At 42.3% G+C, this 15,824-nt stretch overlaps 1 protein-coding gene across 1 annotated transcript in view; it reads left to right on the plus strand.

The window, feature by feature from the left end:
* The window catches only part of ANXA3 (annexin A3), a 542,330-nt gene that overhangs the window by 217,771 nt on the left and 308,735 nt on the right, over positions 1 to 15,824 (plus strand). The window contains exon 8 of the mRNA XM_069626342.1: positions 1,103 to 1,159. Within this exon, the coding sequence (XP_069482443.1) occupies positions 1,103 to 1,159 (57 nt within the window). The remainder of the gene's footprint in view (positions 1 to 1,102; positions 1,160 to 15,824) is intronic.

Consider the following 15,824-nt stretch of genomic DNA (forward strand, 5'->3'; position numbering starts at 1 on the left):
ATCGGCGCTGACTTATATTAACCCATAAAGGTCGGGGAAATGTTAGGTTGGTTGTCAATAGAGAAAGGGGGATACCATGCCTTGCCTCTATTGTACCCCACTCCGAATCCCCAAGGACTTTCCAACCAAGTGATCCTTCCTCGCTTCTCCACCGCCACGGTCGGTATCCAAGAGTGATGGCCTTTCCCTTGCCATCTGAGAAGAGAATCCAGGGGGTTCAGGAGTGAGCATACACTTGGGTTTCTCACAATAAATAATACACAACAACAAGCTGTTGTAGAATGGCTGACAAAAAGAGGAACAAATAACTTGCTTGTTATTTCACAGGCCTCAACCTACCCCTGTTTCATCCTCGTATAAGCCATTTGGAATTGGGGGAACCTGCAGGGACCCTTTACATTTTTTTAAATCCATATTTCCTGAAATTATTTCTTCCCACAGCCATCACTCTTACCAATAGATGTGTAATTTAATATGTTCCAAATGTACCAATGAGCACATTCTCTTCTAGGGACTTGCTATGGAAATGGGCGCCTTGTTTGTGAATCACAGGGCTGCTTCAGGCGAATTGGTAAATGTGTGCATGGCATTCAATCACAATGTGCATACATTTTGCACGTGGCCATATGGGCAATCTGTGGCAGCCACACTTTGATCCCAGTTTCAAGCATCTTTGTGAATCTAGTAAAGCATTTCTAAATACAATCTAATTGGAAAGTGCTATAAAATATTGTCCTCTCCACATTCTGATTTTTTTTCTAATAATTGATTAAACGCATGGAAGCAATTCAGTTGCTGATTTATGCTATTTTAAAAGTTGTACCACTTTTTATTGCATTTAACTGTTTAGTCATTTCTTTACAAATGTCTAAAAGACATTTAATTTTAAAGTAAAAAAATTACCTTAGTGAGGATAGTTCCTCCTCAGGGGTGATAAAGATCACTAGCCCGACTTTACATTTTGAGCAACATGTTTCAGCTATTGTCTTTTCATAAGGTATTGAGCTAAATTATTCAGTCATTAAGCATGAATTTAAACTGTTCTATTAACAGTTGTATTTTTTAAGATTAATGTAATTCATCATATACCTATTTTTAACAGGCAAGAAGAGATGAAAGTGGTAAAGTGGATGGACAACTTGCAAAAAAAGATGCTCAGGTATGGTTCACAATGTTGGGGATATGTAACTGTTTTAATTGTATACTCACACATTGGGGTTCCGCTACTCTTGTTCCTATAGGTCCTGCTCCATTTTAAAAACATGTTCTAAATTTGTATAATCTCCATGATTATCCGGTTTTGAACCACTGTTGTCCTTGAAACTCCTGTTTACCTTTTTTCACTAGCAAGATGAATTTCTTGGGAGGTCTGTACAAAGCAACTAGATATCTGGTCAAACCTTTCTGTCAACATGGTTGCTAGGGTATCCATCATATTCATAATCTGTATATGCAAAGAGTGGTTGAAAAATTCTACATTACATGTTTGAACAAATCAAATCCAAGCTGATTTGGAGGACCAAAATGTTCGAGAACTGGCTTTGCCAGCCTCTGTGATGGAAGGAAGGCTTTATGAATAATCTGCAATCATGTTGATGTGTCCACAAGGACATCTAATCCGTGTAAAATACTTGACCTGGATTAACACAAAAGCCAAGACAACACAAAATATGCATGACAAAAAGACTTACTTTGGCTTGTGTACAAATTGGACCAAAATATCAAACTGGTAGGGACTGAGCTACTAAACCCAAGTTGTCAGGATTATCAGTGGTCTGTAAGAATTTCCTGAAAAGATTTCTTTTTTTGTATTGGTCATTTATTATGCACCTATACACACACACCTCTCAAGGCGCAACAAGGCAAGGGGCCAGTTAGATGGGGTGAATGATCCTCCTAGGCCTTGTACATTCAGATCGTGCAAGTGCAGGTTATTTATAACTTGCTTAATTCCACAATTGGTATCAACTGCGGATCCGGGGTTCGTCCCTGTGTTGCTCAGCGTGGTCTTGCTTCCAAGACCCACGCTTTGCTACAGAGCTATCCCCCCTATCAACAGTTACTACTTCTACGGCAGCCATAATCTATAAAACATGATAATGCAAATGCAACATCTGGGTGGCAGTTATTCTAACACAGTACAAATGCTTATTTTACCAACCTTCTTGAAATTATTTAAAATTGACTTCAACCATCGTTTCCTAATATGCTGATGTCTTTGGAAGATAAACTTAAAATGTATGCCTGATTCTATTGTTGATGGACAGAAGGTGCAGCATTTCTCTTTAGCAGCTAACCAGTCTGAAATCAATTCTGCTACTAGTAATATATGTATCCTAACTTTATATACAAAGATCTTTTCTGTACTTCGAAAATATCCCTTAAGTATGGTTAGGTAGAAATTGAATCTTTGGAAGTCAGCCAGTCTTTGTGACTCCCTTATTCTTGGAAAGCTTGTAGCTCACTGGTTGGCATCTAAATTTGAAGAGATTGTACCAACATGCTTCTAACGATGTATCTGGAAGCCAAGTACCTGTTTGGTATTGCCTGTGACACACTCACGTCAGCAGCAGACACATCTTCCTCCACGGTGGGAAATAGGGGAACATTTTTTCTACAATGCTGCTCAGATGTCTTCCTTTAATAATCTCCCATTTACGTTAAAATAAATTGCTTAGAGAACAACTCCGAAAATCCATGATGCACTCAGCAAAAGATCGGAACTTTTGCAACCCTGTCGGGCCTAGAGTATGCTTGTCTTCAAAGAATAAATACACTACAATGCATCCTAGCCACCATCTAGAGGCAGAGGAAAAAGCCCAGCCGGATCCTCTTAATGTAGATCCAATGACTCTAAAACAACCTCCTTAGAAATCCTGGCTATCATTGGTGGGATAAAAATGGAACAATGGGGGGCAGGCTTCAAAGGTTCTTCGCAGCCTGGCAGCAATCTGTTTAGAGTTCAATGGGTAGTAAACTTCATATGCAAGGGCTACGCCATCGAGTTTATAGAAAGCTGTGTTAGGAAAGATTTCTCTTACAGCACCTTTTCTTCCATTTGTATTGACCCCCACACCGTTTTATTTTATTTTTGACTACCTGGGGTACCCGGCATTGCCCTTGTCCTGATGAAGTGTTGTCTCAAGTGCCCTGGAGGATGTTGCTCTTGTCCTCTCATCGGCAAGTCGTGCTGCTGTTTGTTGTTGTGTTTCATAAGCTCTTGATGTTGATTTTTGCTTTGTATCAGAAGGGGCTTTTCCAAATGATGTTCGTTTTTTGTGTGGCAGATTTCAGTCACTTAATGGCTCCAGCACATTTGAGAAAATGTCCAAGAAAGATTGATTGTGCTTTCTTCTCGTGAATGAAATTAAGTAAACTGTAACCTTGCCATTTCCCATATTTAGATTGGCGTGATAAAACATTTTTATTAATTCCCTTACAAAATGCTTTCATAAACACTTTCTATACAGTAGCGATACATTTCAAAGGAATAACCAACACTTTGAACATTTTGCTTCAGACACTCTTCCAAATTTTGCCTCCTTCTAGTACCTACTGTAGTTAATCGGGGTGAGCATCAGTAAATGAGGGTGTCTATGGAGTGAATTTTGTGCATCCAAACATAGACTACAATCTTGCCCCAGACAAATGAGGAATCTATGCAAAACTTGGTTGCAGTAGGTTCAACGGTGTGGATTTGTATAGCCGGACAAACATACATATATACACACACACACACATACATGCATACATTCAGCTTTATAGATAAAGATTCTGACCTACTCTTTTTGCTTTGCAGTTAAGCCTTAAGCTTCACTAAATTTGCTTTTGCTCATTTGACGTGTGGAAACTGACATGGCCTTCAGGCTGCCAGTAGTGGGAAACATTGTTCCCCTTAGTCTTGTTACTACCTTTGGTAACTTGCTATCACTTCAGTAACCTTTTAATCATTGTACAATGCATTTTACAATGGGGTACACTTTTTTTTTGCCCTAGACTTAAACAACGAGGAATTTTGGTTACTTTAGGTGTGCTAAAGGGACAAGCCGGTGGCAGCAGTTACTTTTTGCTATTTCTGGGTGTATATCGTTTTAGCCTGAACACGTTTGGCTTCTAACTGTGGCTAGTGGTCAAACATGGCCATGCCATAAGGTTTTTGCCTTGTCCTTTGGCTCTCTTGTGTTTTACCCTTCTTCCTGGCCTGTGAAGCCAGGAAAATCCTTTTATGGACTTCCAGTGCCCGAGAAAGCAGAGGCTTTTGGTGGGCTACTAGAGGGCTATGTGTGTTTGCTGCCAGGAAGTGGGTTGGGACAGGACTGTCCGGTCGTAATCCACAAACTGGTTTCTGTGTGTCTCAGTAGTATGCATGAGTTTTGCCACTGGTCGTGATTGGAGCACTACTAGGGTAGGTGTGTCTGTGGGCAATTTGGATCATTGGCTAGTGGGAGTTTCAGCTCTTACCTGGTTTTTGGAATAAGAAGACGACCCCTGCACCCACTCTAGAGTGATCCTGGAAGAAACCAAAGGAGCCAAGAATCCTTTCCAGCCTTAAGACCCGCGAGGAGACCGGAGACCCATTGAAAGAAGACCTGGTGACCAATATCTGCTGCTATCCTGGTAGAGCCCTGTCCTGTGGAAGATCTCCAGCAGTGAAGGAGCTGCAACCATCGGAATGAATCGATGTCCTACGAAGAAGAGCCTTCGGAAGTGCCCCTGGGCTGCCCAGTGGCTGATCATTTCTGAGTTTGGGCTACCGTACTGCAGGGGGAGCTACAGCTCGTGCAACAAGACTTACCTCTTTGAAATGTCATGGTCCTAGCCTCAAGGGGACTCGAGATGGGTGGCAAAGTCGGACCGCAGCAAATTAATCCCTTTGGGTTGATGTGCATCAGTGACCATCGTCTGAAACTGCTGATCTGCATCCAGTCCTGTCCTGAGAGTGGCTCTGCATAGAGTTCTTCATTTTTCAACTGTAAGACCTTGCACCAGCATTAGTCACCGACCAGAGAAGTGATCGAACTTGCAGTCCCTGTCAATCAAGGGCTGATGGCGGGAAAAGCGACCTCGGACCCTCTTCAGCACCCTGCCAAGTCCGGTAGCCAGAGATGAAGGCATCCAGGGTGTGTCCAGCTGAGTGGGTCTGACTGGAAGGAAGGAAGGAAGGATAGTAAGCGAGACAGACTTTCGGGGGTCACAAAACTGTGAAGTGGCCTATTCAGAAGAGTTGAGGTGGATATTGAAATAATCTATGATAGAATTCTGAGGGCATTCCCCCATTTAAAACCCTTGGGAACACCTCCCAGGTAATCGAGGGAGGATCATGTCTCGTTATTTCTCCTGAGAGTTCACAAAACCCTGAGAAGAGGAAGATGACTCCGGGAGCAATTAGATTACCGATGGGACATACTAGTATGATACTTGGGCGAGGAAGAGGGCACTAGGAGCTATGAAGATTACCTCCTTTTACATTCAAGTACTGACCTGTAAAAGAGGGCCAAAGGTCAGGCTTGTCCCTATAATTTGCTTAATTGGGGTCAGGTAAACCATACCAGTGGAGCACACCTGAAAACACTGAAGGAATCTCAGGTGTATAAAAGGTGGAGGCAGGAGGAGAGGTAGGAGAGAAGGTCACAGCAGGGAAGCCATTTCAATCGGTGAGTATCCCTAGGCGAGCAGAGCACCGAGAGGCTGAAGGATTGCAGAAGGAAAGTCTGCTGTAATCTATTGGTGAGGGAGACTTGTCTCCAGGGAGTCAGTGAAAGAACCCGGAGGAAGCCATGGGAAGTTGGTTCATTTAATAAGGCTAAAGGCTGCTAGTTAACCTGGCTGGAAGAACCAGCCCATTGTGGTCTGAGGGGCAGGTGGTAAAACCCTGACCTCAGAAGGAGCCTATCACTGGGTAGCCAAGAAAACACAACCGGTGAGTATAAAGCAGACAGCAACCCGGTGTGCGTTTTCATGCGATTGAACACAGTCTCCAAGTACGTGCGAAAGGAAGAAAGACTTTGCTTATTGAAATTGAGATGTCAGTCTAACAATGAGGGGAAACTTAGTCGCCAAGTGATCACATGCATGAAAACTCAATTTGAAATTCCTTTGTGTGAAAGCTTGTGGTGAAGCTGAAGCAGTTGGGATGGGGGGGGGCTCAAGGTGGCTCAATGCTTTGAGGGGCAATGCTGGCTATGAAGCCAAAACATGGGAGAGGTGCAGGCCGGGGAGAAGGGGGAGCCAGCCCTGATACAAGATTTTAGGGGATTACCAATGTATGTGGGGCCATCGCCACAATGAAGGTGGTGAGGCAGTTTGCACGGTCGTGATTCTGGGGGACACTCGCAGTCCTACCAGTCCTGGACAGGGAGAGCCTCTGACCTTAGATGAGGCCCTTTGAGGGGGCAAACGATTGCATGCCGGTTCCGGGGTCCGCCTCTGTTACAGCGGTCGAGCCATTCTGGCATACGAGGAGCGGAACGCACGTTCATCTGTTTTCCTGACCACTCGGGCGGCCAGCCGGCTCCGGAGTATGCCTCTATTACAGAGGCTCAGCCAATCCGGCGTGCGTGGAGCAGAAAGCAGAATCCGCTTTTTGACCGTGCGGGCGGCTATGTTGGAAAGCCTTCGCTGGTCCAATTCAGATCAGTAAGCGCAAGGTAAAAACCAGATAAAAGATAAGTGCAAAGGACAAGAGAGCTGGACAATAAGCGCAACAACCATTGTGAAGGTCATATAATTGAATTCCAAGAAGGCAGGAAACATTTCAAAAACTATGGGAAAGTAAGTCTCACAAAGCTGGTTTCCTCATGCAGGCAAGGAGAGGAATCCCTTGTAGATGAACAGCTGATTGAAGATTTGAAGAGGCCTGGCATCCCTTACCGCGTCTGGCCCGGTGAAGCTCTGTTGGATTTCCTGATCTCCGAAGACACTGAGCGGTGTTTGAGCCTCTGGACTAGTGGGGCCAACTAGTCTCATCTTTTCGAGTATCTGCCAAACTGGGCCAGAAATGTTCCTGGACCACCTGGTGGACTGACCAGCTCTCTTGTGGGCTACTTTGCCAGAAGTGCGCTGATGTTCAGCGGTTGAACCCAGACCTTTGGTAGTCAGCTGCTTGTGGTACAAGTCGACTTCCATGCAAATTTCAGCATCCCAGCCTCCAGGGATCCTGTCCTAGAGGAGCTTCATCAACCACGACTGGAAGGGCAACTGCCATTGTCTATGTGGGGTGGGCGTTGCTGGAACTGACCTTCCCCTGTCCTGTGAAGTGTTCTGAAGAGGCCTGCATTGGTGAATCTGGAATTCATCAATCGCCAGGGGTTGCATCTTGCATCTGGACCTGACAGCAATAATCCTTGCACCTGCAGCTCCTGGGCACCTCTCACCGAAGCCAACAGTGGTTAATTCAACCTCCAGCAACAAGACCCCCCTTGCCCCAGTCGACCCATCAAGTCATCTGTGAAAATGAGGGAGGTAAGTAAACGCAAAGCATTTGTCTCTCCCTGTTCTCCATAGGATAACCCTGGGAACGACTCGCTTAGTATCCTAACATTCCATTCCTCTGCCTTTTGTTCGTCAAACCTGTGTACTACCCCCTGAAAGATGAGAACACTCACTCACCTAGCAACCTTGTTGAATATTTTATTTGAACTCAACAAAAGTACACTTACCTACATAGACTACATTCTGGGGAGAAGCTTTGTGACTCCTGTGACATTTCGGCACAAGGCCCATTCTACTTTGGGATTGGGATGCTGAAGTTAGGGACATTCACTGGTGAATTGGTTCCATCTTTACAGCATTAATATACATACCTCTTATATTGATTTAGTCATTTGAATTCATTTGAGGAACCTATGGTGAATGTATATATGTTTATTATTGAGTATTGTGTGATATCACCTGCTAGGTTCATTTTTTAGTGAGTGTAAAGGCCTAGAATACATATTTGTGCTTTTATACATTACCTTCTGAATTGAATTGTGTGAGCCACTGTGTGGACTCATTGTGGACCCCATACACCACTCAAACACTCCTGAGAATAACCTTGACTGCTCTCCACATTTACCTTGATTGAGTTTTGGATAAGCTCTCAAAGTTCCCTGTTCATTTTTTTTTCTCCAACTTTATATTATTTTTACACAAAATTATATCACATTAGAACATACATGTAAGAGTGAATTTGCAGATAAACCACAGAATCAGTTTTTACATGACACATTCCATATCAAAGTACCTTATTATATTTTTATAAGAAACCCACCCCCACATCTCATCTCAATTACATGACACAATAAAGACAGCACAATAGACAAGACAAACACCCTCCCACCACACACGCCGAATATTATCTATACACCTATAAAGCAAGTTGTACACTTTAATCAAACTGCTGAATGAACCCCACATCTCAGTATATTCATCCGCCCAATCATGCTTCAAAGCTTGTCTTTTCATACCATGAAAGTGTTTGCATATCCGATAACCAATTTTCATAGTGAGTTTTTTTTCTAGATTACCACACCTTCATTATATGTTACATAGCCATCAACAACGCTCTGCCAATCCAAACCAAAGAGTCACATATATCTCCACTCCTACTATTAACTGAAAGAAATACTACTGACTTAAAAGTTCGAGGGAATAAATTCTCTACCACCAAATCGACTCGATCCAGAACATCCTTCCAAAAATCTAACACTCTACTACTCTCCCAAAGCATGTGTTGAAAGGTTCCTCTCGAACAATTACACCCCAACACAAGTCCGTATCTGCCAATCCTCTCCTATTCATTCTCGCAGGCGTCCAATAAATATGTCCTAAAACGCGCTGATGAATGTATCTCGGGTTTAGATCAACTTTGGCTTTTACTGGTACTTTCCAGGCATCATTCTATGATTCCTCAGATAACTCTGTTCCCATTTCTGACTCCCATTCCATTCTTAGCTTGTCCCAAGAGTTCAACATACATTCCTGTAGAGGCATCAACTTAATAAAGGTCGAAACCGCCCTTGGTGGTGTAGTAAACAATACACAGATTTGAGGTCTACAATTTGGCTCATCCAACATCTGTAACCTTTCCCTTAGCAACTGCTCCAGAGATCTATATCTCCTAAACTCTCTATTGTTCAGATCACAACAACTAACCGGATCCTCAAATGGAACCCTCATTCCTTCCCTCCAAACATCTCCTATCTTTAAAATACCCTTGTTGGCCCAAACTCTCCAATTAAGCATTTTATTTTCAATTTGCAGACCCGGATTCAGCCAAATTGACGCTGAATCATAATAAAAAGATTGTCCACATCCTTCAATCCAAGAAACAAGAGCAGATTTTGAAACCACCATTGTTTCCAATTCTGTTCCAGAGTTCGGTATCCTTCCATAGGAATATAAACAATTCACAGAAAAAGGATATAATCTCTCGTGCTCCATCAAAAGCCATTAAGGATCCGAGTTCTTTCTTTTTCCAAAGTAATAGGATGATTTTTTTAATTGGAAACCCTTATAATAATTTTCCAAGTCTGTGTAACCAAAACCCCCATCTTCTACCCTACGTATCATAATAAATGGTGAAATCTTTGGCCTATTTCCCTTCCCCCATAAGAAATCCATAAAGAGCCTATCCTTGAGCGTCTTCTTGGTAAACCGGAGAGGGAGAGACTGAATGTAATATAAAACCTTAGGCAATATAAATTTTATTGCATTAACTTTAGCCCAAATGCCCATAGGCAACCTATCCCATCATTGTATATGCTTAATAAGCACTTATTTTAATTTTCCCACATTATATTCAACCATTCTTCTAATGTCACGCACCAAATAAATAACTAGATATTTCACCGAAACCTCAGCCCAATGACAATCCCAGTCCAACAAACTTCTATTTGGCGTGTTTATTCTAAGCGGAAAAAACAGTTTTCCCCCAATTTAACTTGTACCCAGATAATTCCCCTATTTCCTGCAACATATCCCTTAGCAATGGCCCCCCTATCTCCGGATTTGTCAAAACCGCTGTCAGATCATCAGCATAAACCAAAACTTTCACCTCGCCATCCCTTAACTTCCACCCACAAATATTCTGTTCCTGTCTAAGATATATCAACTATGGCTCAAGAACTAAATTAAATGAGAATGGCGAAAGTGGGCAACCCGGTCTAGTTCCTCTGTATAACCGAGCAGCCTGACACGAAATATCATTAACCCAGATTTTTGCTGAAATATTATACTGCAAAGCACCTATTGTATTCAAGAATTGTGGACCAAAGCCCATCCGAAGTAATGTAAAATTAAGAAACGACCAATTAACGCAATCAAATGCTTTTTCAGCATCAAAGAAAACGAGGAGTACTACTTCTACCTTCTCACGAGACAAACCTAATATATTTAATAACGTCCTAATGTCCTATCCATTTCTGTTGTCCAAAAACCCCACTTGTGAACAATCTATTAACTCGCCTATATATTTTTGTAACCTCATAGCCATAACCTTTGCAAAAATCTTTACATCTACATTTAGCAAAGAAATAGGACGATAATTAGCACATTTTGAAGAATCCTTCCCCTATTTAGGAATTAATGTAACAATCGCCTCCTGCATCGAGGTACATAATACCCCATCCAAGAGAAACCGATTAAATAAAGCACACAACTTGGGGACTAAAACTGAATGAAAGAACCTATAAAACTCCACAGGTGATCCATCTGAACCCAGAGACATACCCAAATTGAGTTGAAAAATAGCATCCCCTATTTCAATTTCTGAAATTTAAGTGCCGAGTGCCTCTCTACGTTCCTCCGACAAACGGGGAATTTCAATTTTAGCAAAAAACTGTAAATTGCCCATATCCAGAGCAATATGATAAGGTACACAAGTACTGAACCCTACTACTAAACTGTAACCCTAGAATCCTATGCCCAAATATTTACATTAAAAATATAACCTCTCCCATTCTATTTCCTAACTAAAATAAAAACAAAAAATAAGTATGTTTTAAACCCTATCCATACTCGCATCCTATACCACTCATTAGTCAATGTATTAGTCACAAATATACACTTCCCCTCCCATTCCATCCGTGCAACAATTCTATCCCATCTTAATTTCTCATACTATTGCATATGCTGGATTCAGGCTATAAATGGACCAAAGCCATTGAATGTTACACCTACTTAATGCATTAATGCATTCTATCGCCATTAAATATGTTTGACATCCTTACAACATAAGCCACCAAAACCACACTTACATTTTCACGCTTCAAAACTTGCCTTATACACAATCTAATGAAGTAAATAAATAACTGAATAACATCAGTTCCATTAGTCATCAGACCATGTATCAAACCTTTCCTGAGAATATACTCATTAATAACTCACCCACCACTATTGCAATTTAAACAACGCAGTAGGACACATCATCCACCTCCGCCCATGATCCATACCCGTCATGAATGCCATCATTGGTTACCCACAGTACAACCTGTATTTTAACTGTGAAATGAACCTTTAAATACCAAAAGTGTATCGGTAGGGATCTGAATCCCCAACCAATGCAAGAGCCACCACACAACAAGAATTCAAAGGCAACACCAATCCACCATAAACAATCCAATATAAGCATCATATATATAAACAAGCCAGAAACAATCGGACAGCAACTATGTAGAATGACATACCCAGATATGTGATCAGCAAAACTGCAAATGTGTCCAGATGACCCTGACAACTGTGCACCAATATAATAGACTTAGGTGGAAAAATGAAGCCTAGAGGAAGTCAGAATATCGCTAAAAACTCCAACTCTGTTTCTACTTGTGTGTTTCAAGGCGCATCTTTACAAATATCCTTTTGTCCAAACTGTTGCTCCTTTTTATCCGTGCAGGCGTTGCAATGAGTTAGGTGTTATCCCGTGCTTGCTGAGGGGCTGTGTGAAAACATTGCTTGACCAAGTCAGACATGTATCTGCCATTCGTATATTCCGGTGTTGTTTCTCAGACAATTCCTGCATATATTAGTTATTTCTGGCTTGCCTATACATGTTTGAAAGCGGGTCAAACCTGAAATGGCCCATGATGCTTTGAGTAAGGAAAAAATACACTAGTCACCACCATTCTATCACATTTCCTCACATTAATGTGTCAATTGATGAAGTTGGTACATTCTAAAACCCTTAATGAGCCTCACGTAACACCGCCAGTACAGCCTTGCAAATAGAATATATCTCGTAGTCCAAAGGCCATGCCTCCCTTAAAGACTCACCCCATTGATCCGGGCCCACTTCGTTGGCCTAGCTGCTTGCTTTCCTTTGAGAATTCATGGTATCCGTGAAAATGCAATCCATCTTCAATCAGTCTGCTCATGCTGCAAGCACCGGAACAGTCACCCAGTGTGAGCGCAGCTGCGCAAGAGCACACAATCCAATAGCTCCTATTCTCCTCTCATTCATGCGACTTTTTCCAATCGAGTCCGCACTCCGGCACAGCCGCGTCCCGTCGCCATCACCGAGCGCTCCATTTCCTTCATATAACGTCACATATCATGTGACCGACCCTTTACGCACCGGGTACCTTACTCAAATCAGCTCCGAAGCATTTTCTGAACAACCCAAGCATTCCAATGTCAGTTAAATTAGCGAACTCAGCTCAGAAAATAAAAAGTAAAGAATCAACACATTACAGCAAATTGCTCCTCATCATTTATCTCTTCTTCTTTAAAGATGCATTCTTCTGAGGTTCAGGGGCAATATCCATGGGTAAAGTCTCTAAATCAGTTAAAAAGGCCTCAGCATTTTTATGATCTTGAAAGGAGTGGGTTTGACCATCAACCACCACTCTTGGGATCGCCGGATAAACCATATAGTACTTGAATTTCCTATTCCTGGCCTTCTCCTTTGCAACATTAAATAACGTCCTCTTATCAAAATCATCCTTACTTAAATCCCCAAAGATCATGATCTTGTTGCCACCCCAAGAGAGATCACCCAGTTCACATGATTTCTTCAGGATTAGCTCTCTTGTGGGAAATCACAGGAATTTCACTACAAAATGTCTTGGCCTTTGACCCAAAGCTGTTTTTTGGCCCAAGGACCTATGAGCCTGTTCCATCTCTAGGGGGGTGTCTGGAATCAGTTTTAAAATTGAGTGTGATCGGAGCTTTTTCCAGGAAGATTATGGGGTTTCCATGGTCCACATTTTCAGGAAAACCGGCTATCCTGATGTTTCTCCTTCAAAAGTTTTCCTGCTCGGACAGTTAAGTGGCAGTTTTCCATTCTGTACCTCTAGATCTCTAATTCTATCATGTAGTTTCACTATCAGTTCATCGGTGGTAGTCAAATGATCTTCAATTGTAGAAACATTGTTAGTTCAGTAAGATCAGAGTGTTTTTCATCAGCTTTGATCATCCTTGCTTTAATCTCAGCAATATCCAAAGTTACTTTTGTAAGGAGGTCCAAAATCTTGTCATCTCTGGAATCATTGTCCTCTTCTCTTCCTTTTTGCCGCTTAGCTGGTTGGGAAGATTCAGTTGAATTTATCTTGGTCATATTGGCAGAGGATATAATTTCATTCAGGGCACATGAGCACAGCCTCTATGCTGCCATCTCCTGAGCTAGCAGTTCTAGAATCCTTCATTCCTTGTTCATTTTAACTAGAGTAGCCTTCTAAAATATATCCACCAAGCCAGATTGTTACGCTCACCTGATTGTGGTGCAGAAAGTGTGGCGATCTCTCAGGAGCATGGGGATATGTGCTCCGAACTAGAGATAAAGGTGCCCACTGATTGGAATATACAATACAGTGTATGCCTTTTTCCGCTGGCGGGAGTTTTAAATGACAAACCTTCTAACAGAACTTTAATGGGGAGCAAAGGAGCTGTATGGGAACAAGGGAAACACTGTAAATATATGAAGCCCCCAAAGTATACACACACACACACACAACATAAGATGACAGTTAAATGAACTCCTGGCTTACCCTCTTGTCCTGCACTCCAGCGTTGTACCTATTCTCAGGAAACAAACAGGAGTCAAGAAATGAAGGAGCAAAGCTCCAGCAGTAACAGAGAATCCTAACAGCTAACCCTAAATACCTAATGTACAATCAGATTTACTGGTAAACGATATGCATGATCCTGGTTCAACAGTATGAAACTGTTGCGAGAACGCCGCAGCATCTTTTTTGAGGCTTTTTGTACTTCCTAGCATGTCTTCACATCGCGCACACTACTCACAGACGTAGTAAGGCACGCTGCGCTCCTGCTCCGCGAATGGCATGGGGTAGAGCGTCGTCTTCTGCTGCTTGGCAACCGTATGCTCGCGCACATTGCACAGCCTTCTCCGTACTAGACGATAAGCGTCTGAGTAGTAACATGGAAATGTACGGAATTGTGTGCACAGGTGCCTGAGTGTTGCCGCCTCCCCCCGAATCAACCATACCTCCATTCGTCCAGGGACCCGGCTTATCCGGGTGCTTAACATGGAACCGAGAAACCAATCGTGGAGCATTCCCATCTTCCACAGATACCCAAATACTGTCCTTCTTGCCATACCCTTCCCAATATACCAGGTTCTGTGGTGCAAGTCTATAGAAGGGTGAATCTAAGATTGCTTCAATTTCGGATTCTTCTGGGTGCCTACAGCAGGTGGCCAATGACCTGGGTCCCTAGGATATATTAATGAGCGGGATTCTGGTTTTAACAAGGAGACATGAAAGACGGATGTATTTTATAGGAATCTGGTAGCTTAAGTTTCATGGCTACAGAGTTAATTGCACGATTAATCTTAAAGGGTCCTATGTATTTGGGTTTTAGTTTCTTACCACTATAGAAATTGTCAAAGCCTAGAAATCTCTGGAGTTCCTTTAAGGTTCCTGGAGCCGGACAGTCCATGATAGCTGAGCCCTTTTTAGGGTCCATTTCAATTGCTTGAGGTGTGAGAATGTGACCTAGATAAGCAATGCAGTTCTGGTGAAAAGAACACTTTGATAGTTTTGCATATAAACTATGCTTCCTTAAACGTCGAAGTACTTCCTTGACATTCCTCCCAGGATGATATAAGAATCTCTTCGGGGTGGATGATCGCATAATTGTCCAGGATGTCTCTGTAGATGCCATTCAGGAAGTACTGTAACAGCAGTGGCATTACATAAACTGAAAGGCGGCGTACTGGTAATGCCCATACCATGTCCTGAAGGTGGTTTACCATTCCTCTCTCGGGGCCATCCTAATCCTGTTGAATGCTCCTCATAGATCCAATTTGGTATAAAGGTTGCTAGCTTGGGCTTGATCTAGTAGGACATGGATAAGAGCTAAAGGATAGCTATTCCTCATGATGCTCGCATGGAGTTGCCGATAGATTTATCAAAAAGGGCTCCTGGATAAACCTCCTTCTGCCCAGGAGGGCTTCATCATGAACAGAAATACAGGTGAACGGGTCAAAGTGACGAGCATAACCCCTTACTGTTCGATCACCATTCGCACATAATAAACGAGTACCACACCTAAATGTTTTGTATACTGGTTTTCATATGTTGCAGTATCTACTTCAATATTGTTTTAGGTATAGCGCTGAACATCATGGGTTAAAGCGTGAGGCAATATAGATTTGCACAATACAACTGAAATTACTTGCACATATGTCTATACAGTCAACAAAATGCAAATTCCTACTGTCGATATATACCGACAGGGGTCGGAATCACTTAAACAAATGAAACAAATATACAGAATGTATTTCAGTACAATACAGTGAAAGAACAATGGTGACACTGTAGTTGGAAAAGAGATTTGTCTAAACCAGGGTGTTTCAGCCGTCTATGGGGGCTAAGTGTGCCACAAAT

Source organism: Ambystoma mexicanum, chromosome 6p (assembly GCF_040938575.1).
Source record: "Ambystoma mexicanum isolate Mex_15411 chromosome 6p, UKY_AmexF1_1, whole genome shotgun sequence".
NCBI lineage: Eukaryota > Metazoa > Chordata > Amphibia > Caudata > Ambystomatidae > Ambystoma > Ambystoma mexicanum.